Below are 22,138 nucleotides of genomic sequence, written 5' to 3' on the forward strand. Positions count from 1 at the left end.
TGCAAAGCGACTAGCATCCTGTGGTTGTGTGTGTCAACGGCTACTGGCGTTTCATGGCTCTGCTGTAAAATGCGTAACCAGTGGCTAGTTTGCATAGAGGACCATAGACTACTGTTCTCGTTGAGTAAGACGCCTATCTGAATACCAATATGTCCATTTGTTGTCTTTTCTGCGTAAGACTGTCATTCACGCATTATACATACAACGCTGCATAAAATAATGAAGAATAAGAGTCCCTATTGTGCGTGACATTCTGTGTGTGTCTTTCTATAATGCCGACGTCACTAGGCCATTGGTGTTTTTGTCTGAAGACGTCCTGGCGTCTGGGATAGCTCATATTAGCCAGACATTAGTCAACGGCTAAAACCTTTGTCGGAATTCATGACCAAAACCTGACCTTTCTTGGTATAACTCTGGTATTTCTAACTGGTTTTAGATTGAACTATCATGATGTCAGTCTGGTTTGACAGTAGGGTACTAGGCTCGCTGTTACAGTTGATTGCCGTGTTGGTAAGCCATATAGCAATGGAATAGTGAGTAGCCACCCTTTGCCTTGATGACAGCTTCGCAGACTCTTTTAGTTATTGATTTTTTTTTACTTCAGTTTATTTTAGTAAATACTTTCTTAACACTTATTTTTCTTAACTGCATTGTTGGTTAAGGGCTTGTAAGTAAGCATTTCACTGTAAGGTCTACCTACACCCGTTGTATTCGGCGCATGTGACAAATACGATTTGATTAGATATGATTTAGCATTCGATTGCCTGGAGTGCCAGATGTGCAGGGTGTTCACATTGGGGACGATTCCATTGGTTGATCCTAACCCTGGTCCACTGGGTGTGGAGACTTTTGTTCCAGACCGGCATAAGGAGCAATGTGCAGGCCTACATCCCCAATGAAAGAGTGACCCTATCTAATCCAATGATTTCAGGGTGGAACTAATTACCATATGAATGGTGTTTCTGGGGGGGGGGGGGGTCCAAGGACACAGGTGTATCCTAGGCTTGGCCCACACAGTCCTGTAGCTGCTGTTCTACTGTCATGAAGTTCCCCACACGTCCATACTGACGTTAGCTCTGGACAACTCTGGGCCTTAGACAAACACAGCCATCTGAATCACGTTAGCGAGAGTGGCTTTGAAGGTTAGTGTAGCATCCAAGTGCCGGTAGGAAACTCAAACTCACGCGCCGCGGTCTTTAGACCTGAATGACGGAATTATAGACACAGATGTGCAAGTTTTTGAGTCAGTGTCTTGAGGGAGGGTAAAGGTTGTTAAGATGACAGTTTGATAATGATAGTGATCGACTAGTATCCATACTAATGAGACTCCTTTATCTATAGTTGTAGACCCTTTAACTTTAACTGCACAGAAATTGTCTTTGTATCTACAAACTGCTTCTCGAACCATCAAGATGTATCCAAAACAACATACTTTATTCGATTTTCTTACCAGACAATTTTCCACATGCCCTGTGCAGGAAACAGGCTTTGTTAGAGGCTTTATTAGAGACTTTGTTAGAGGCTTTATTAGAGGCTTTGTCAGCTTGGGTCAGTATTTTTGTTAACCTTTATTTAACTAGGCAAGTCAGTTAAGAACAAATTCTTATTTACAATGACGGCCTACCATGGCCTCCCTTAACCCGAATGATGCTAGGCCAATTGTGCGCCACCCTACGGGACTCCTGATCACAGCCGGTTGTGATACAGCCTGGGATCAAACAAGGGTCTGTAGTGACGAGATGCAGCACTGAGATGCAGTACCTTAGACCGCTGCGCCACTCAGGAGTAGTGCTAACATTGCAATCTGTTGTATCTCTTTGCTTTAAATCAACCAACCCTCAAATCCAGTTTCACTGTGAGATGAGAATGAGGCCAGGACATCTTATATTGCAAATAGAGAGAGGGAAAGATACAATACATGACTAGAAGTATGTGGACACCTGCTCGTCGAACATCTCATTCCCCCAAAAAATGTACTTACCTCCCTAATAGTCTACAATACAGTGCATCAGTATGACTGTCAGGTATTCTGTAATGAGAGACTTCACCTACATTACAGATCTAGGTCTATGTGTTGAGTCTAGGTAGGTGTGGTGTGTTTAGTCTAGGTGGGTGTGGTGTTTTTAGTCTAGGTAGGTGTGTTTAGTCTAGGTAGGTGTGGTGTGTTTAGTCTAGGTAGGTGTGTTTAGTCTAGGTAGATGTGTTTAGTCTAGGTAGTTGTGGTGTGTTGAGTCTAGGTAGCTGTGGTATGTTTAGTCTATGTAGGTGTGTTTAGTCTAGGTAGATGAGGTGTGTTTAGTCTAGGTAGATGTGGTGTGTTTAGTCTAGGTAGATGAGGTGTGTTGAGTCTAGGTAGATGTGTTTAGTCTAGGTAGGTGTGGTGTGTTTAGTCTAGGTCGGTGTGGTGTGTTTAGTCTAGGTCGGTGTGGTGTGTTTAGTCTAGGTAGGTGTGGTGTGTTTAGTCTAGGTAGGTGTGGTGTGTTTAGTCTAGGTAGGTGTGGTGTGTTTAGTCTAGGTAGGTGTGGTGTGTTGAGTCTAGGTAGGTGTGGTGTGTTGAGTCTAGGTAGGTGTAGTGTGTTGAGTCTAGGTAGGTGTGTTTGGTCTAGGTGTATGTGGTGTGTTTAGTCTAGGTAGGTGTGGTGTGTTTATTCTAGGTAGGTGTGGTGTGTTTAGTCTAGGTGGGTGTGGTGTGTTTAGTCTAGGTAGGTGTGTTTAGTCTAGGTAGGTGTGTTTGGTCTAGGTGTATGTGGTGTGTTTAGTCTAGGTAGGTGTGGTGTGTTTAGTCTAGGTAGGTGTGGTGTGTTTAGTCTAGGTAGATGTGGTGTGTTTAGTCTAGGTAGGTGTGGTGTGTTTAGTCTAGGTAGGTGTGTTTAGTCTAGGTAGGTGTGGTGTGTTTAGTTTAGGTAGGTGTGGTGTGTTTAGTCTAGGTAGATGTGGTGTGTTTAGTCTAGGTAGGTGTGGTGTGTTTAGTCTAGGTAGGTGTGTTTAGTCTAGGTAGGTGTGATGTGTTTAGTCTAGGTGGGTGTGGTGTTTTTAGTCTAGGTAGATGTGGTGTGTTTAGTCTAGGTAGGTGTGGTGTGTTTAGTCTAGGTAGGTGTGGTGTGTTTAGTCTAGGTAGGTGTGGTGTGTTTAGTCTAGGTAGATGTGGTGTGTTTAGTCTAGGTAGGTGTGGTGTGTTTAGTCTAGGTAGGTGTGTTTAGTATAGGTAGGTGTGGTGTGTTTAGTCTAGGTGGGTGTGGTGTTTTTAGTCTAGGTAGATGTGGTGTGTTTAGTCTAGGTAGGTGTGGTGTGTTTAGTCTAGGTAGATGTGGTGTGTTTAGTCTAGGTAGGTGTGGTGTGTTTAGTCTAGGTAGGTGTGGTGTGTTTAGTCTAGGTAGGTGTGGTGTGTTTAGTCTAGGTAGGTGTGGTGTGTTTAGTCTAGGTAGGTGTGGTGTGTTTAGTCTAGGTAGGTGTGTTTAGTCTAGGTAGGTGTGTTTAGTCTAGGTAGGTGTGGTGTGTTTAGTCTAGGTAGGTGTGTTTAGTCTAGGTAGGTGTGTTTAGTCTAGGTAGGTGTGTTTAGTCTAGGTAGGTATGGTGTGTTTAGTCTATGTAGATGTGGTGTGTTTAGTCTAGGTAGGTGTGGTGTGTTTAGTCTAGGTAGGTGTGGTGTGTTTAGTCTAGGTAGGTGTGGTGTGTTTAGTCTAGGTGGGTGTGGTGTGTTTAGTCTAGGTAGATGTGGTGTGTTTAGTCTAGGTAGGTGTGGTGTGTTTAGTCTAGGTAGGTGTGGTGTGTTTAGTCTAGGTAGGTGTGTTTAGTCTAGGTAGGTGTGGTGTGTTTAGTCTAGGTAGGTGTGTTTAGTCTAGGTAGGTGTGGTGTGTTTAGTCTAGGTAGGTGTGGTGTGTTTAGTCTAGGTAGGTGTGGTGTGTTGAGTCTAGGTAGGTGTGGTGTGTTTAGTCTAGGTGGGTGTGGTGTGTTTAGTCTAGGTGGGTGTGGTGTGTTTAGTCTAGGTGGGTGTGTTTAGTCTAGGTAGGTGTGGTGTGTTTAGTCTAGGTAGGTGTGGTGTTTTTTAGTCTAGGTAGGTGTGGTGTGTTTAGTCTAGGTAGGTGTGTTTAGTCTAGGTAGGTGTGGTGTGTTTAGTCTAGGTAGGTGTGGTGTGTTTAGTCTAGGTAGGTGTTTTTAGTCTAGGTAGGTGTTTTTAGTCTAGGTAGGTGTGGTGTGTTTAGTCTAGGTAGGTGTGGTGTGTTTAGTCTAGGTAGGTGTGGTGTGTTTAGTCTAGGTAGGTGTGTTTAGTCTAGGTAGGTGTGGTGTGTTTAGTCTAGGTAGGTGTGTTTAGTCTAGGTAGGTGTGTTTAGTCTAGGTAGGTGTGGTGTGTTTAGTCTAGGTAGGTGTGTTTAGTCTAGGTAGGTGTGGTGTGTTTAGTCTAGATAGGTGTGGTGTGTTTAGTCTAGGTAGGTGTGGTGTGTTTAGTCTAGGTAGGTGTGGTGTGTTTAGTCTAGGTAGGTGTGGTGTGTTTAGTCTAGGTAGGTGTGGTGTGTTTAGTCTAGGTAGGTGTGGTGTGTTTAGTCTAGGTAGGTGTGGTGTGTTTAGTCTAGGTAGGTGTGGTGTGTTTAGTCTAGGTAGGTGTGGTGTGTTGAGTCTAGGTAGGTGTGGTGTGTTTAGTCTAGGTGGGTGTGGTGTGTTTAGTCTAGGTGGGTGTGGTGTGTTTAGTCTAGGTGGGTGTGTTTAGTCTAGGTAGGTGTGGTGTGTTTAGTCTAGGTAGGTGTGGTGTTTTTTAGTCTAGGTAGGTGTGGTGTGTTTAGTCTAGGTAGGTGTGTTTAGTCTAGGTAGGTGTGGTGTGTTTAGTCTAGGTAGGTGTGGTGTGTTTAGTCTAGGTAGGTGTTTTTAGTCTAGGTAGGTGTTTTTAGTCTAGGTAGGTGTGGTGTGTTTAGTCTAGGTAGGTGTGGTGTGTTTAGTCTAGGTAGGTGTGGTGTGTTTAGTCTAGGTAGGTGTGTTTAGTCTAGGTAGGTGTGGTGTGTTTAGTCTAGGTAGGTGTGTTTAGTCTAGGTAGGTGTGTTTAGTCTAGGTAGGTGTGGTGTGTTTAGTCTAGGTAGGTGTGTTTAGTCTAGGTAGGTGTGGTGTGTTTAGTCTAGATAGGTGTGGTGTGTTTAGTCTAGGTAGGTGTGGTGTGTTTAGTCTAGGTAGGTGTGGTGTGTTTAGTCTAGGTAGGTGTGGTGTGTTTAGTCTAGGTAGGTGTGGTGTGTTTAGTCTAGGTAGGTGTGGTGTGTTTAGTCTAGGTAGGTGTGGTGTGTTTAGTCTAGGTAGGTGTGGTGTGTTTAGTCTAGGTAGGTGTGCTGATTCTGTGGACCAGTGCCAGAGGCATTGTCAGCAGGCTGGGATCTTACCAGTGAATTTTCACCAAAGGAGGAAGTGGGAGGGAGGGAGGGGTTGGCAACAGGCATGGGGCTACATTATGATTGAGTGAGGAGTTGTTTAGCTTAGTCTCTGTGTGGGCCAGCCAGCCAGTCAGGTTTTATCACTTTATGTTTCCCGACTGTCGCCAGAAGAGAATAGACTTGAATACAGAGAGGAAGCAGACACAGGAAGATAAACAGAGACACGCTCACGTATTTCAGAGAAGTTTTGTGAAGTTTCAAGTTTTGTGAAGTTTATATTGTACATTGCCTTTGCAAGAATGGGGCTATGCTGCTCTGAGACCAAGGAGAAATCGTTTGGGATGCTTACTCACTGGAAACAGGTGAGTTTGTGCACAACTAGTTTTGCTAGAGAGTCTCTACTCTCATTCCAGTTAAATTTTGAAATGGCTTTACTTAAAACAACTTGTCCAAAAGTAGGGACTTGTGTATAGTCAGATTGTATGAATGGGTGTGGGTCATACACTTGTGCTGCCATTATAATTAATTTACAAAAAACGTTCACTTCACTTTAAACGTTGGTCTTTTGAAGTCCATTCAAGTTCAATAGTTTGTCTGTTGGCTTGGATTTTTATATTCATAGATCATATTGTAATCAATTGCATAATAAATATTAAATACCAAAGAACTTCTCAGTGGGTTGGGATTAGGCTTCATCCAGGGATTTAGATTCTGCGTTTCCGATTTTGTGTCTTTCTTATAGATAGGGCCAGTCGGAACATAATCTCATATTGTGTTTCAAACTTGGAAAAACTTGTTCACCAGTTTATAATAATAGTACTTGATCATGTCAGTCTTTTGCAGACGCTCAAAGCGCTATAGCCTACAATGTAAGGGGGAAACTATCAATGTGCATTCATGCACACAACATAATGTACTGTGTGGGATGGATAGGGGTTATCTGAAAATAATACATTGACATTATTGCAACAATGAGCCTGTTGAAAGCTCTGAGGTTTTTCCATAGCTTGCAGTGGCACACACCTTATCACTGCCTACTTTGAATAATGCACTTGTGGACTATTCAGTGTGTTATGACATACAGTATGTTCACTTAACACTGTGTTACTATTCAGAAGTCATTCACTGCGCAAATGCACACTCAATTTCTGGAAGCTCCAAACAACAACGTATTGTTTCGAGTGTGTGTCACAAGTGTGTCACAAGAGTGTGTTCCCCCAGTCCAACAAAACAGGATGTGTGAGTGATGGCGCACGTTGAGTAGTGTGTCCTACCGAACACACTCATGTTCCTGTCATCCTGTGCCAACATATAGTACATACGGATGTCAGTATGACCACCGTACGTCTATATGACCACCGTACGTCTATATGACCACCGTACGTCTATATGAGTACCGTACGTCTATATGAGTACCGTACGTCTATATGAGTACCGTACGTCTATATGACCACCGTACGTCTATATGACCACCGTACGTCTATATGAGTACCGTACGTCTATATGACCACCGTACGTCTATATGAGTACCGTACGTCTATATGACCACCGTACGTCTATATGACCACCGTACGTCTATATGAGTACCGTACGTCTATATGAGTACCGTACGTCTATATGAGTACCGTACGTCTATATGAGTACCGTACGTCTGTATGACTACCGTACGTCTATATGAGTACCGTACGTCTATATGACCACCGTACATCTATATGAGTACCGTACGTCTATATGACCACCGTACGTCTATATGACCACCGTACGTCTATATGAGTACCGTACGTCTATATGACCACCATACGTCTATATGACTACCGTACGTCTATATGAGTACCGTACGTCTATATGAGTACCGTACGTCTATATGAGTACCGTACGTCTATATGAGTACCGTACGTCTATATGACCACCGTACGTCTATATGAGTACCGTACGTCTATATGACCACCGTACGTCTATATGAGTACCGTACGTCTATATGACTACCGTACGTCTATATGACTACCGTACGTCTATGCGACTACCGTACGTCTATATGAGTACCGTACGTCTATATGACCACCGTACGTCTATATGAGTACCGTACGTCTATATGACCACCGTACGTCTATATGAGTACCGTACGTCTATATGACTACCGTACGTCTATATGAGTACCGTACGTCTATATGACTACCGTACATCTATATGAGTACCGTACATCTATATGAGTACCGTACGTCTATATGAGTACCGTACGTCTATATGACTACCGTACGTCTATGCGACTACCGTACGTCTATATGAGTACCGTACGTCTATATGACCACCGTACGTCTATATGACTACCGTACGTCTATATGAGTACCGTACGTCTATATGAGTACCGTACGTCTATACGAGTAACCGTCCTCCTCCTCCATGGAACCCCCGTCCTCCTCCTCCATCCCTCCTTCAAGCCACCGCTGGAACCCTCGTCCTCCTCCTCCATCCCTCCTTCAAGCCACCGCTGGAACCCCCGTCCTCCTCCTCCATCCCTCCTTCAAGCCACCGCTGGAACCCCCGTCCTCCTCCTCCATCCCTCCTTCAAGCCACCGCTGGAACCCCCGTCCTCCTCCTCCATCCCTCCTTCAAGCCACCGCTGGAACCCCCGTCCTCCTCCTTCATCCCTCCTTCAACCCATTAAGCATACTTGCCTCATCTCAGTCTCACAGAGGATGGATGGATGGATGGATTATATCACTGGAATCTCCTCTGCCACCCACTACCATTGGCCCTCTGGGATGGATAGGGATGTCATAGAAATACAGGACTGGGATCTCCTCTTTGACTGCCATTTGTCTTCCATTTGCTTCCACTTCATCTGCCTGTATAGAGATATCTTGGTTAAGAGATCCACTTACTGTACCTCTACCTACATTGCTGCAAGCTTCTTACCTAATGACGTACCGCCATACTGCTGTTCAGGAGAAGACCGTCTATCACTAATGGAAATACAGTCACTATCAAACTGGCCGTTGTGACTGAGGAGATTCCAGAAATGATGAAGAGCGATCGGGAGGGGGTCTTAGGTGCTCGCTCTCGGAGGGGATTATCATTGATCTGTCATCTGTGACTTGATACGAAGAGAGAGAGACGAAATGAAGGCAGGGCTGTTGGTTGTTGAGTAAAGACCACCTTGGTTTTGTCTTCAGAAAGGACTATAAATAAATAATTCAGAGAAAAGGAAAAAAGAAAGCGCCTGAAATGAACTGAAAAACCTCAACAATAAGATGTACAGCTGTAGTTCTAACAATAGTATAATAAACAATAATAATAACAACAACATGTATGTATAGATATGTAGGTACTAGAGGAGAGGGTTATTCCAGTTATTTATCTTCTTCTCAGATAGATGATGTTAGCTAGTTAGGGTTCTGCTGAGGACAGCTAGGAGCGACAGCCAAGTACAGAACCATGCCTGAAGCCAACACCATGCTCTGTCTCTCCTGGGGGTACATCAAGGTGTGTTGGGGACTGGGATACATCAAGGTGTGTTGGGGACTAGGGTACATCAAGGTGTGTTGGGGACTGGGATACATCAAGGTGTGTTGGGGACTAGGGTACATCAAGGTGTGTTGTAGACTGAGGTACATCAAGGTGTGTTGTAGACTGGGATACATCAAGGTGTGTTGTAGACTGGGATACATCAAGGTGTGTTGTAGACTGAGGTACATCAAGGTGTGTTGTAGACTGGGATACATCAAGGTGTGTTGTAGACTGAGGTACATCAAGGTGTGTTGTAGACTGGGATACATCAAGGTGTGTTGTAGACTGAGGTACATCAAGGTGTGTTGTAGACTGGGATACATCAAGGTGTGTTGTAGACTGGGATACATCAAGGTGTGTTGTAGACTGGGGTACATCAAGGTGTGTTGTAGACTGGGGTACATCAAGGTGTGTTGTAGACTGGGGTACATCAAGGTGTGTTGTAGACTGGGGTACATCAAGGTGTGTTGGGGACTAGGGTACTTCAAGGTGTGTTGTAGACTGGGGTACATCAAGGTGTGTTGTAGACTGGGGTACATCAAGGTGTGTTGTAGACTGGGGTACATCAAGGTGTGTTGTAGACTGGGGTACATCAAGGTGTGTTGTAGACTGGGATACATCAAGGTGTGTTGTAGACTGGGGTACATCAAGGTGTGTTGGGGACTGGGGTACATCAAGGTGTGTTGGGGACTGGGGTACATCAAGGTGTGTTGGGGACTGGGATACATCAAGGTGTGTTGGGGACTGGGATACATCAAGGTGTGTTGGGGACTAGGGTACTTTTCAATTTGGTTGAAAACCTACTGCAGTAATTTGGTTGAATACCTACTGCAGTAATTTGGTTGAAAACTTACTGCAGTAGTTTGGTTGAAAACCTACTGCAGTAGTTTGGTTGAAAACCTACTGCAGTAGTTTGGTTGAAAACCTACTGCAGTAGTTTGGTTGAAAACCTACTGCAGTAGTTTGGTTGAAAACCTACTGCAGTAGTTTGGTTGAAAACCTACTGCAGTAGTTTGGTTGAAAACCTACTGCAGTAGTTTGGTTTAATACCTACTGCAGTAATTTGGTTGAATCTGACCCTATGCTGTACATATTTATCTAGAAATGGTTGATTTGTTTACCAAATATCTCAAAACAGGTCTGTCATAACGCCTATACCCAATAAGAAGACATCATCCTTATATGGTATCAAACAAACAAGCCTATTCCCTTGGGGTCCGATACTCCCATGTCAACGGAAAGTTCCTGGAAACTATTTATGCTGCCCCCGGGACAGCCATATCCTGCTGGTCTCCATTGAGTATACCTAATACGGTGTCGTGTAATTTTCTGTTTCCCCTGTTAGATATCTTGCTGGTCTATATGCATTATATCTACAGTTAAATGGTGTCCTGTCATGTTACTTAGTTCATTGTCTTGTTGGTCTATATACATTATATCTACAGTTAAATGGTGTCCTGTCATGTTACTCAGTTCATTGTCTTGCTGGTCTATATGCATTATATCTACAGTTAAATGGTGTCCTGTCATGTTACTTAGTTCATTGTCTTGTTGGTCTACACCAGCATTTCCCAAACTTGGTCCTGGGGACCCCAGAGAGGTGCACGTTTTGGATTTTGCCCTAACACAGCAATTATCAAAGCTTGATGATGAGTTGATGATTTAAATCAGCTGTGCACCCCTTGGGATTCCGAGGGCTGAGTTTGGGAAACGCTGGTGTACGTGTCGTGTATCTAACCTAGTGTTGTCCTCCTTTTCTGTTACTCCAATTCAAGAGGACACAGTTGATGCCACTACCAGGGCAGCCATGTCCTATTGGTTTTCATACAGTCTATATAATAATATAACAACAATATATGCCATTTAAGCAAACGCTTTTATCCAAAGTGACTTAGTCATGCGTGCATACATTTTATATACTAGTAGGGCCGGGAATCGAACCCACTTTCCTGGAATTGCAAGCTCCATGCTCTACCAACTGAGATGCAGAGTCTATCTAATGGCTATCTAACATGGTGTTGTGTCATTTTGTGCCTCCCCAGTTCAAGAGGATGTTGAACCGGGAGCTGACGCAACTGTCGGAGATGAGTCGCTCCGGCAACCAGGTGTCAGAGTTCATCTCCAACACCTTCCTTGGTAAGTCAACACACACACACTATTACATACAGTACAAGTACACTTGAAACTAAATAACCCATGTTATTTATTCCACTGCTGTGCTGATGGACACTACATGTTCCTCCTCGGCCTGAATGGGGATGTTTTGGCTATTATTAGCTTTTACACCGAGAGAATGAGAAAGAAGGAATACCTGATTAAGCAGGAGAAGGAAAAAGGCTGGAGGGACAGAGAGAGAGAGAGAAAGAGATGTTGCTGAGTGGGGTATCGGTGTGGAGTTGCTCTGCACTAGTTTCAAACCAGTCTGATCTGGTCTGCTGGAGTGTTCCCTCTCTCACTGCAGAGAGAGGGAGAGGGAGACTTTCTACCCTTCCCAGGGACTCTGGAGTGTTCCCTCTCTCAGTGCAGAGAGAGGGAGACTTTCTACCCTTCCCAGGGCCTTTGGAGTGTTCCCTCTCTCACTGCAGAGAGAGGGAGACTTTCTACCCTTCCCAGGGCCTTTGGAGTGTTCCCTCTCTCACTGCAGAGAGAGGGAGACTTTCTACCCTTCCCAGGGCCTTTGGAGTGTTCCCTCTCTCACTGCAGAGAGAGGGAGACTTTCTACCCTTCCCAGGGCCTTTGGAGTGTTCCCTCTCTCACTGCAGAGAGAGGGAGACTTTCTACCCTTCCCAGGGCCTTTGGAGTGTTCCCTCTCTCACTGCAGAGAGAGGGAGAGGGAGACCTTCTACCCTTCCCAGGGACTCTGTCGTTCTATCGAGAGAACGCGAAAGAGAACGAGAGAGAAAGCGTGTTTGTTCTGCGTCTGGTGTCGCCTCATCTCTAAAAACCCAGTGACACATTCCATAACTCCCAGCCGATAAGCAAGCGCTAGCTCACACCACCACTTCTCCACAGCACAGAGAAAACTGCGCAGTGCTCCCACTTGTAAACAAGCCTCCATCTTTCTGACAGATGAAAAAGCAGATGGATAGAAAGAGAGGGAGATGGTGGGAGGAAAGGAGGAAGAGAAGGAAAGACATTGATAAGATATGAAGAGACATTGACAATAGATAGAATATTTGTATTTTATTTAACTAGGCAAGTCATTAAAGAACAAATTCTTATTTACAATGATGGCCTACCAAAAGGCAAAAGGCCTCCTGCAGGAACGGGGTCTGGGTTTAAAAATTAAAAATAAAATAAATACATAGGACAAAACACATATCACACCTGTATCTATGTAATGTTGTTGCATGTTAGGGACCACAATGGAAATAAGTCACTGACTATCCCTGTCACTTTTTAAAATGTATGTACTGTGTGTGTATGGATTTTTTAAACTGGCAAATATAATCAATCAAATGAGGGAGAACGTGAGAGAGAAAATAATGGATAGTGATTTGAGGCAAAAAAAATGGTGTTCTGCATTGCTGCTTGCACCTGTCAGGTTGAGGCAAACCATCTCTATGCCTCAGAGAGAATAGAGTAGTGTGTGAAACAACACACACACACACACACACACACACACACACACACACACACACACACACACACACACACACACACACACACACACACACACCACGTGTTACTCACATGTAGCGCCTCAAGAGAGGTCACTTCACCGCCACCACAACAAGCCACCTGCATACAGCCCAGCCCCTCCTCCAAACTATTCTGCTTAATATGACACATTTCTACGGATTGTTATGGTTTGGAAAAAAAGGCTTTTATTTATCCACAACAGTATTCAATCACTTTTCTTGTATTTATCCATAACAGTATTCATTCACTTTTATTTATCCACAACAGTATTCATTCACTACTCTACTTGGAATTGATGCCTCATTAAATATCATGGGAAGTTCCAGGAATCTCTCAATAGCTAATTTGCAACAGGTTATTTCTTCGTCATAAGTCATTAATAAAGTATTTGCTACTTGTTGGCTATTTGCTTCTGGATGTTTCCTGGAGAAGAACAGATAAAGGAAAAGGAGAGTGACAGAGATGCGTGAGAGCTAGTAAAAGGGATTGATTTTGTGTGTGTGTGTGTGTGTGTGTGTGTGTGTGTGTGTGTGTGTGTGTGTGTGTGTGTGTGTGTGTGTGTGTGTGTGTGTGTGTGTGTGTGTGTGTGTGTGTGTGTGTGTGTGTGTGTGTGTGTGTGTGTGTGTGTGTGTGTGTGTGTGTGTAACTGAATTATTACCATGCTAATTGAATGACTATCAGTAGATTGGAAGGAAGGTCTGGTCAGGGGTGTGACAAATGAAATGCGTCTCTGCAAGGAAACTAATACAGACCACTTATACATAGTCATATACAGATGTTGGATCTTAATTTGATCACCCTGCTGTTGAAGGAGATTTTCTACACAGCAAACTTGTAGTGTATTCAAGGTTTAAAAGGCTTCTGAAGTGTATAATATCCACTTAAAAATGTATCAGCCCATACAAAAATGTCAATTAATTATAATCCACACAATAATTAATAATGTCCTGTTGTTAAAGGATTATTTTCCTGCTGTGAGAAACCAGTCAAATTAAGATCCTACATCTATAGCATCCCTCTCACGTTTGTTGTTGGTATTTAAATAATAAATGAATGTGCCATATCGAGGTAGATGTCCATATGCACATACATTGTGCTTTATAAATGTACATATCAATATAAATGTTATGCTTTGCGATCATGACTTCACCATTGTTGTTTGAAAATCTGTATTTTCATTTTACGATGCAGTAGTTTAACCTTCCTTCCTCCCTCCATCCCTCCCTCCCTGCAGACAAGCAGAATGAGTTGGAGTTACCGTGCCCCATGGCCAAGACCAGAGAGTGGAAGAAGAGGCCCCACCACCAGACCCAGCTGGAGGGTCAGGGGACCTTGACCCAGATCAGCGGGGTCCGGAAGCTCAGCCATTCCACTGGGCTCCAAGGCAGCAGCATCAGCCGCTTTGGGGTCAAGACAGATCAGGAGGACCTGCTGTCTAAGGTACTGGGGAAGTCTGTATTAATAAACACTATGGGCCTGTACAGGAGGATACACTGTTACACAATACATAGAAATGTATTGTCTAGCACTGGTATGACTGTCTTTCATATAGAATAGGGAATCATGTCATCTCTATTCATTCCATTTCTTTCTGCAACATTCAGAATGTTTCACCTCATTTCATTCACCCCAGAGGAGGTTTATTCTATTTAAATTCTATTTAGGAAATTAAGGGAACTTCAGATTCAAGACTCATTAAAAATAAATGGCACTTTTTGATTGGTGAATTGAAAATGTGAATCTCTCTCTCAGGACCTTGAGAACATCAACAAGTGGGGTTTGAACATCTTCAGAGTGGCTGAGCACTCCCACAACCGCCCGCTGACATGCACCATGTACACCATCTTCCAGGTCAGTGTTCTTCCTCTTCCTCCTCTTCCGTTACTGTCAGAATGCAGTGTTTCCCCTGCAGGCGCGCGCACACACACACACACACACACACACACACACACACACACACACACGCACACGCATCACGCAGTTTGATGTTTTACTCAGGTTGATAGGTTGATGTTTTACTCAGGTTGATAGGTCGATGTTTTACTCAGGTTGATAGGTCGATGTTTTACTCAGGTTGATAGGTTGATGTTTTACTCAGGTTGATAGGTTGATGTTTTACTCAGGTTGATAGATTAATGTTTTACTCAGGTTGATAGGTTGATGTTTTACTCAGGTTGATAGGTTGATGTTTTACTCAGGTTGATAGGTCGATGTTTTACTCAGGTTGATAGGTTGATGTTTTACTCAGGTTGATAGGTTGATGTTTTACTCAGGTTGATAGATTAATGTTTTACTCAGGTTGATAGGTTGATGTTTTACTCAGGTTGATAGGTCGATGTTTTACTCAGGTTGATAGGTCGATGTTTTACTCAGGTTGATAGGTCGATGTTTTACTCAGGTTGATAGGTCGATGTTTTACTCAGGTTGATAGATTAATGTTTTACTCAGGTTGATAGGTTGATGTTTTACTCAGGTTGATAGGTCGATGTTTTACTCAGGTTGATAGGTCGATGTTTTACTCAGGTTGATAGGTCGATGTTTTACTCAGGTTGATAGGTTGATGTTTTACTCAGGTTGATAGGTCGATGTTTTACTCAGGTTGATAGGTTGATGTTTTACTCAGGTTGATAGGTTGATGTTTTACTCAGGTTGATAGGTCGATGTTTTACTCAGGTTGATAGGTTGATGTTTTACTCAGGTTGATAGGTCGATGTTTTACTCAGGTTGATAGGTCGATGTTTTACTCAGGTTGATAGGTTGATGTTTTACTCAGGTTGATAGGTCGATGTTTTACTCAGGTCGATGTTTTACTCAGGTTGATAGGTTGATGTTTTACTCAGGTTGATAGGTCGATGTTTTACTCAGGTTGATGTTTTACTCAGGTTGATAGGTCGATGTTTTACTCAGGTTGATAGGTCGATGTTTTACTCAGGTTGATAGGTTGATGTTTTACTCAGGTTGATAGGTTGATGTTTTACTCAGGTTGATAGGTTGATGTTTTACTCAGGTTGATAGGTTGATGTTTTACTCAGGTTGATAGGTTGATGTTTTACTCAGGTTGATAGGTTGATGTTTTACTCAGGTTGATAGGTCGATGTTTTACTCAGGTTGATAGGTTGATGTTTTACTCAGGTTGATAGGTCGATGTTTTACTCAGGTTGATAGGTCGATGTTTTACTCAGGTTGATAGGTTGATGTTTTACTCAGGTTGATAGGTTGATGTTTTACTCAGGTTGATAGGTTGATGTTTTACTCAGGTTGATAGGTCGATGTTTTACTCAGGTTGATAGGTCGATGTTTTACTCAGGTTGATAGGTTGATGTTTTACTCAGGTTGATAGGTTGATGTTTTACTCAGGTTGATAGGTTGATGTTTTACTCAGGTTGATAGGTCGATGTTTTACTCAGGTCGATGTTTTACTCAGGTTGATAGGTCGATGTTTTACTCAGGTCGATGTTTTACTCAGGTTGATGTTTTACTCGGGTTGATGTTTTACTCAGGTTGATAGGTCGATGTTTTACTCGGGTTGATGTTTTACTCAGGTTGTGGGTTACATGTCACATGTGTGTCCCGTGCAGGAGCGAGACCTGATGAATACGTTTAAAATCCCTGCGGACACCTTCGTGACCTTCATGATGACCCTGGAAGCTCACTACCACTCAGACGTAGAATACCACAACAGCCTCCACGCTGCAGACGTGGCCCAGTCCACACACATCCTGCTCTCTACACCTGCTCTGGATGTAAGTCACCTGACCTAGCTCTACTTATTTTACTGCTGTTTTCTCTTCTCCCTCCTCTCCCTCTCTTCCTCCACTTATTGTCAGAGACCGAGCTCACATCAGCCCAAATGATAAAGCCCACAGCCACAGCTTGACTGCTCAGTGTTGTTGCTATTTTTCATCTGTTGTTTATCCAGTCAGATCTTGAATTACGATTCTGTTGTCTAGCAACCTGTCTTCTTCATTTGTTTTGAATATGCCGACTAAAGGGAGTGACTAACACCATCTCACATAACAGACCTTAAAGTCATAATAAATCATGTATACGAGCAAGTGACACCACTCAGCCGAAATATGTCATCGCTGCTCAACCTAGATAGGTCACACAATAATGAGTTACTACCAGATGAATGTGTTACTCTATCTTGCCAAGCAGATTTTCTTACTGCAATGTGAAGCCTTTTACTATCAATGTGGAAAACTCATCAATTCTCTCCGGTTTCCTTTCCTTTTGCTCTGCCCCCGTGACTTGTCCTGTCCAATCACAGGCCGTCTTCACGGATCTGGAGATCTTGGCGGCCGTCTTTGCGGCAGCCATCCATGACGTGGACCACCCTGGGGTCTCCAACCAGTTCCTCATCAACACCAGTAAGTACTTTCTCTCTCAAAGGCTAACAGTGCATACTTTATCCCTCAAAAGCGAACAACAGTGTGTACTTTATCCCTATAAAGATAGCAACAGTGAGTACTTTATACCTCAAAAGCTAACAACGGTGCTGAATGAATAAGTTCTGCTCCTTTAGTACTACTTTATGTTATCCTTTACTATATCTTTGACTATATTCTATCCCCTCAAATCTTCCCCATTGCTTCTAATAGTCCATCTCTCTCTCTCTGTGTCCAGACTCAGAGCTGGCCCTGATGTACAACGATGAGTCTGTCCTGGAGAACCACCACCTGGCTGTGGGCTTCAAGCTGCTGCAGGAAGACAACTGTGACATCTTCCAGAACCTGACCAAGAAAGAACACCAATCCCTCCGCAGGATGGTCATAGACATGGTGAGAGAACGTCCAAGTTCTGACCAAACATATTTCATTCTGATGTCCCATTCAAATGAGTCTTCGACCGTGGGTCGGTCCAGTTTTTCTATCCCTGTCTCAATTAAATGAGATATATTAGGTTTCTTGGCATCAAAGATCACAAATCATATATTACTGCAGCATAAACATGTAGAAATCACTAACAACAATCTCTCTCTCTCCAGGTACTGGCCACTGACATGTCTAAACACATGAGCCTGCTGGCTGACCTGAAGACCATGGTGGAGACCAAGAAGGTGACCAGCTCTGGAGTGCTGCTGTTGGACAACTACACAGATAAAATACAGGTAGGAGATCACACTCCTGCATAGGAACGCATGTGTGCCTCACACACACACACACACACACACACACACACACACACACACACACACACACACACACACACACACACACACACCACACACACCACACACCACACACCACACACCACACACACGCACACACACACCAATCCTCTCTCCTCCCCTCTGTTGCAGGTGATGCGTAACATGGTTCATTGTGCTGACCTCAGTAACCCCACTAAGTCTCTGGACCTGTACCGTCAGTGGACCGACCGCATCATGAACGAGTTCTCCCACCAGGGAGACCGCGAGAGGGAGAAAGGCATGGAGATCAGCCCCATGTGTGACAAGCATACGGCTTCAGTGGAGAAGAGCCAGGTAGGTTACTAATACATACTGTATAGAGGTAACACACACATACACTCATACGTACAGTACTCACACTGCTCACATATACACATTCTACACAAACATACATACTGCTTGCATACACACACACACACACACACACACACACACACACACACACACACACACACACACACACACACACACACACACACACACACACACACACACAACCCCCTCTAGTGTGGTTATTACAGTATGTACACTATTGTATCTTTAAATCTCCTCTCTCTTCTCTCTCTCTTCTCCCTCTCTGCAGGTGGGTTTCATAGACTACATCGTCCACCCGCTGTGGGAGACGTGGGCCGACCTGGTGCACCCGGACGCCCAGGACATCCTGGACACCCTGGAGGACAACAGGAACTGGTACCAGAGCATGATCCCTCAGAGGCCTTCTCCCCCCTTCTGCACCGGTGACGGAGAGGGGGACAGAGAGGGAGGACACAGGTTCCAGTTTGAGCTGACGCTAGATGATGAACAGGATGGAGAGATGGGAGTGGAGGAGGGCGAGAGAGGGACGGAAGAGGGGTGGTCGCCAGTTGACCAGGGCGCAGTGTAGATGAACACACGTGGGGCTTCCCCCACATAATGAGCCGTGACCTGTTATCTTCATAAATGGAAGCACCGGTTTTAGGTTGTGTTCCACATCTTGTTTTACTGCAGTGGAGGAATCCTGCAATCTGGCTCTTTGGCGTTGCTCTGCTTATGCACTAGGGCCTGACTGGCTTTGGGCCCATGCAGAAGAGGGTGGGGAACCACAACACTTGATTTGGGAGCACTCAGGAAGAAGAGTATGAAGAGTTGAAGAGTGATGCTTTGAAGGAGTCCCGTTGAAAATGCTAGTGTGTGACAAAAGTACCGTATCTTGGTTTTTGGTAGCCAGATAATACAATCTTTGTTCTGACAAATACTGAAGATGAAACTAAGCTTGGCGAAGAGACTCTGTTGCGTTCAATTGGGACAAGATGAAATACTTGCACTTCAGAGCGATCTTTGTTCTTCGTGACTATTTTCGAGTTCATGTTTTGTTTTGTAACAGGATGGGATGTTGCCGAGTAGCATCCAATGTTCAAACTAGTGATCCACAGGTGTTTATAACAAAGAACATCTACCCTTTTTGTGACAAGTGTTTAAAGACTTTTGTGTGCCTTTTTTTTACGACAGGGTATTTTGGACGTGATTTTATAATTTATTGAACAGGTTTGAACATGCAGTCTTCCTGATGTCTAAGGGTAGGAAGGGAGTGTTTAAACTAAAGAGTCAATAAATCTACTAATGAGAGGTTCTTCGTTAACACCCAATTCATGACTCTATACATGTATTGTTATATGGTACCTCACACATTTCAAATCAATATCAACAAATGCCACAGAACCTACAAGTTCCATATTCACAGCAAAAGGCAGTTACAAACCTGTTACTTTTGATTTGACATATTTGCTTAACCGTAAAGCAATGATCTCGATCCTTTCCCATGTAATCTGTCAAAACCAATACGCTCCAAAGATGTCCTGATTAATGCACATTAACAGCAGAATGAAACTCTGCCCTAAGAGAGGTGTATTGCCATACCTGATTAAAACTTCAATAAAATTTCTTCATATATATATATTTTTAAAATATTTGTAATTTTCCATATCACCCTTCCAAGAATGGAAGAGGTGTAAATTTGATCTCTTAATATAATGAATGCATATAATTAAATAATTGAGGCCAATCAAAGTAAACCTTTGAATGGTTTCTTTCCAGACAGAGAGAGAGAGACATCCCCATGACATGTGATATTCTGAAGCCCCATACCAAAGTCAAAAAACAAACCTCCATTCAACAATGTCTGATGTCAGCTAATGTTATTATTTTGGTTGCCAGATCCTCCTTGAGCTGACACCTCACACGTTTAGGCAGAAATGGCAGAACAAAAACTAAACCAAAAACAAATGGCATCTTTTTAAAGGTTGATTCAATGATAATTTAATGTCATCTAAAATGTCCCCTGTAGTTTTCTCCATCATTTCTGTCAAGCACTTTGACCAGCTGGAGAGCTCAGCGCCTAGTCGCTAGTCTGTCAACAATACATCTAAATGGTACTGTCTTGTAAACTGCAGCTCTCAGCTGTGGGGAGATCAGCAGAACATCACTATGTGACAACATGTCCCACATTGACTCTGCGGGGGCACGCGTGTGTGTGTGTACAGTGTGTGTGTGTACAGTGTGTGTGTGTACAGTGTGTGTGTGTGTGTGTGTGTGTGTGTGTGTGTGTGTGTGTGTGTGTGTGTGTGTGTGTGTGTGTGTGTGTGTGTGTGTGTGTGTGTGTGTGTGTGTGTGTGTGTGTGTGTGTGTGTGTGTGTGTGTGTGTGTGAATGAGGAAAACTTAGCCACTCAATCTCCTCTTCTTTGCACCTAGTCCTGTGTCAAACCTTGAACTGTCTGAAACAGTTTATTTATGATCTTTCATCTGTAAATATAATAATATTTATAAAATGTACATTTGGTATAATTTATATGCACTACTATTACCTGTCAAAACAAGTCAAACATTTGTTCAACTGTATAATCCTCAAGATTTAAACAGCCTTTCAGATTCACAATTCACAATGCTGACATTGTGAATTGTTAAACTGATTGCCAAGAAATGTCAATTGCCAACTTGAATTTCTCAATGAATTGTTTTGGGGAAATACTCTCAAACTAAATAATTCCAGGATTTGAAATTCAAATGGTTGGTTAGGATCTGGAAATCCCCAAATCTACAGTAGTCTACAGTAGTGTACAAAAGTCTACAGTAGTCTATAGTAGTCTATAGTAATGTACAGTAGTCTATAGTAGTGTACAGTAGTCTATAGTAGTATACAGTAGTCTACAGTAGTCTACACTAGTCTATAGTAGTGTACAGTAGTCTACTATAGTCTACAGTAGTCTATAGTAGTGTACAGTAGTCTACAGTAGTCTATAGTAGTGTACAGTAGTCTATAGTAGTCTATAGTAATGTACAGTAGTCTATAGTAGTGTACAGTAGTCTACAGTGGTCTATAGTAGTGTACAGTAGTCTACAGTAGTCTATAGTAGTGTACAGTAGTCTACAGTAGTCTACAGTAGTGTACAGTAGTCTATAGTAGTCTACAGTAGTGTACAGTAGTCAAACGCACAACATCTCTTGGGAGGTGCTTGGCAGAAACGTAATTCCTTGGTTTCTATTGTTTTCCTGTTGTTATCTGGAGCCATATGAAGGCTGCATTGTTCCTATATTAAGTACGGTGACGGGTCATTGTACAGCGTTATGTTTATTGAAATATTACATTGTTTACGATGTACTTATATTTCCCATGTATTTCTCAAAAGTCTCACACAATGTATTGTATTGTATATTGTGATCAACAAATATTTTGTATGAAATGATTAAAATGAGCATGAATTTGTCTTGTTTTGTGTCTTACTTTTCTGTAATTGTAGTGTCATAAAGGATGTCAGTCACAGAACAGCATACGGTACATTTAAATGAAGTAGACTTGTGGTAATAGCATCTAGTCCAGCCTTTTTCAAACCTCTCCTCGTCAACTAATCTCCCAGACGTTTCAGCGTGTTGTGGTCCTGAACTAGCACACCTGAGTCACCTATTCAAGGGCTTGATGATTCAGTGATGAGCTGAATCCGGTGTGCTAGGTCATAAATACATAGAACGTCTGGGGGGTTCCCAAGGAGAGGTTTGAAAAAGGCTGCATTAGTCTACTCACTGGCTGCCCTCCAATACAGTCACAATGTATCCTTCCTTCCTCCCATCGTTGATGTAATCACAGATCTGACATGACTTGATGGGTAAAAACAACATAGACCAATAGAAACCTTCCTTTCACCTACTATGCAGCGGTGGGGTGTCCCCTGTCCTCATCCTGTCTAGACCGGAAGTGATGAGTGCATCACAATAGCATGTAGCAGTAGCATGATTACCTCAAGGACCTCAAGGAAGCTAGCAAAGAAGGGATGATTTATTTTAAAAGTGTTGGGACAAGGCTTCTCTCCACTGGGATGTTGTTTGACTTTGCTGTAACAGACTGCTGCTGGATGCAGGAAAGAATGTAAACAGGAACAGTGATGCTATGCGTTAGGCCCTGTGGGCGCTAACCTC

The 22,138-nt window shown here is 43.2% G+C and overlaps 1 protein-coding gene across 3 annotated transcripts in view; it reads left to right on the forward strand.

The window, feature by feature from the left end:
- Nucleotides 1-21,431, forward strand: part of LOC139560487 (3',5'-cyclic-AMP phosphodiesterase 4B-like) — a 91,083-nt gene extending 69,652 nt beyond the window's left edge. For all 3 annotated transcript variants that reach the window (XM_071377312.1, XM_071377314.1, XM_071377315.1), the window contains exons 9-17: nt 10,901-10,994; nt 13,735-13,940; nt 14,253-14,351; nt 16,079-16,243; nt 16,771-16,870; nt 17,127-17,281; nt 17,488-17,610; nt 17,803-17,985; nt 18,275-21,431. In XM_071377312.1, coding sequence (XP_071233413.1) covers nt 10,901-10,994; nt 13,735-13,940; nt 14,253-14,351; nt 16,079-16,243; nt 16,771-16,870; nt 17,127-17,281; nt 17,488-17,610; nt 17,803-17,985; nt 18,275-18,574 — 1,425 coding nt within the window. In that variant the 3' untranslated portion in view covers nt 18,575-21,431. The remainder of the gene's footprint in view (nt 1-10,900; nt 10,995-13,734; nt 13,941-14,252; nt 14,352-16,078; nt 16,244-16,770; nt 16,871-17,126; nt 17,282-17,487; nt 17,611-17,802; nt 17,986-18,274) is intronic.
- The last annotated feature ends 707 nt before the right edge of the window (nt 21,432-22,138 follow it).

The sequence above is a fragment of the Salvelinus alpinus genome, chromosome 30 (genome assembly GCF_045679555.1).
Source record: "Salvelinus alpinus chromosome 30, SLU_Salpinus.1, whole genome shotgun sequence".
Taxonomy (NCBI): Eukaryota; Metazoa; Chordata; class Actinopteri; order Salmoniformes; family Salmonidae; genus Salvelinus; species Salvelinus alpinus.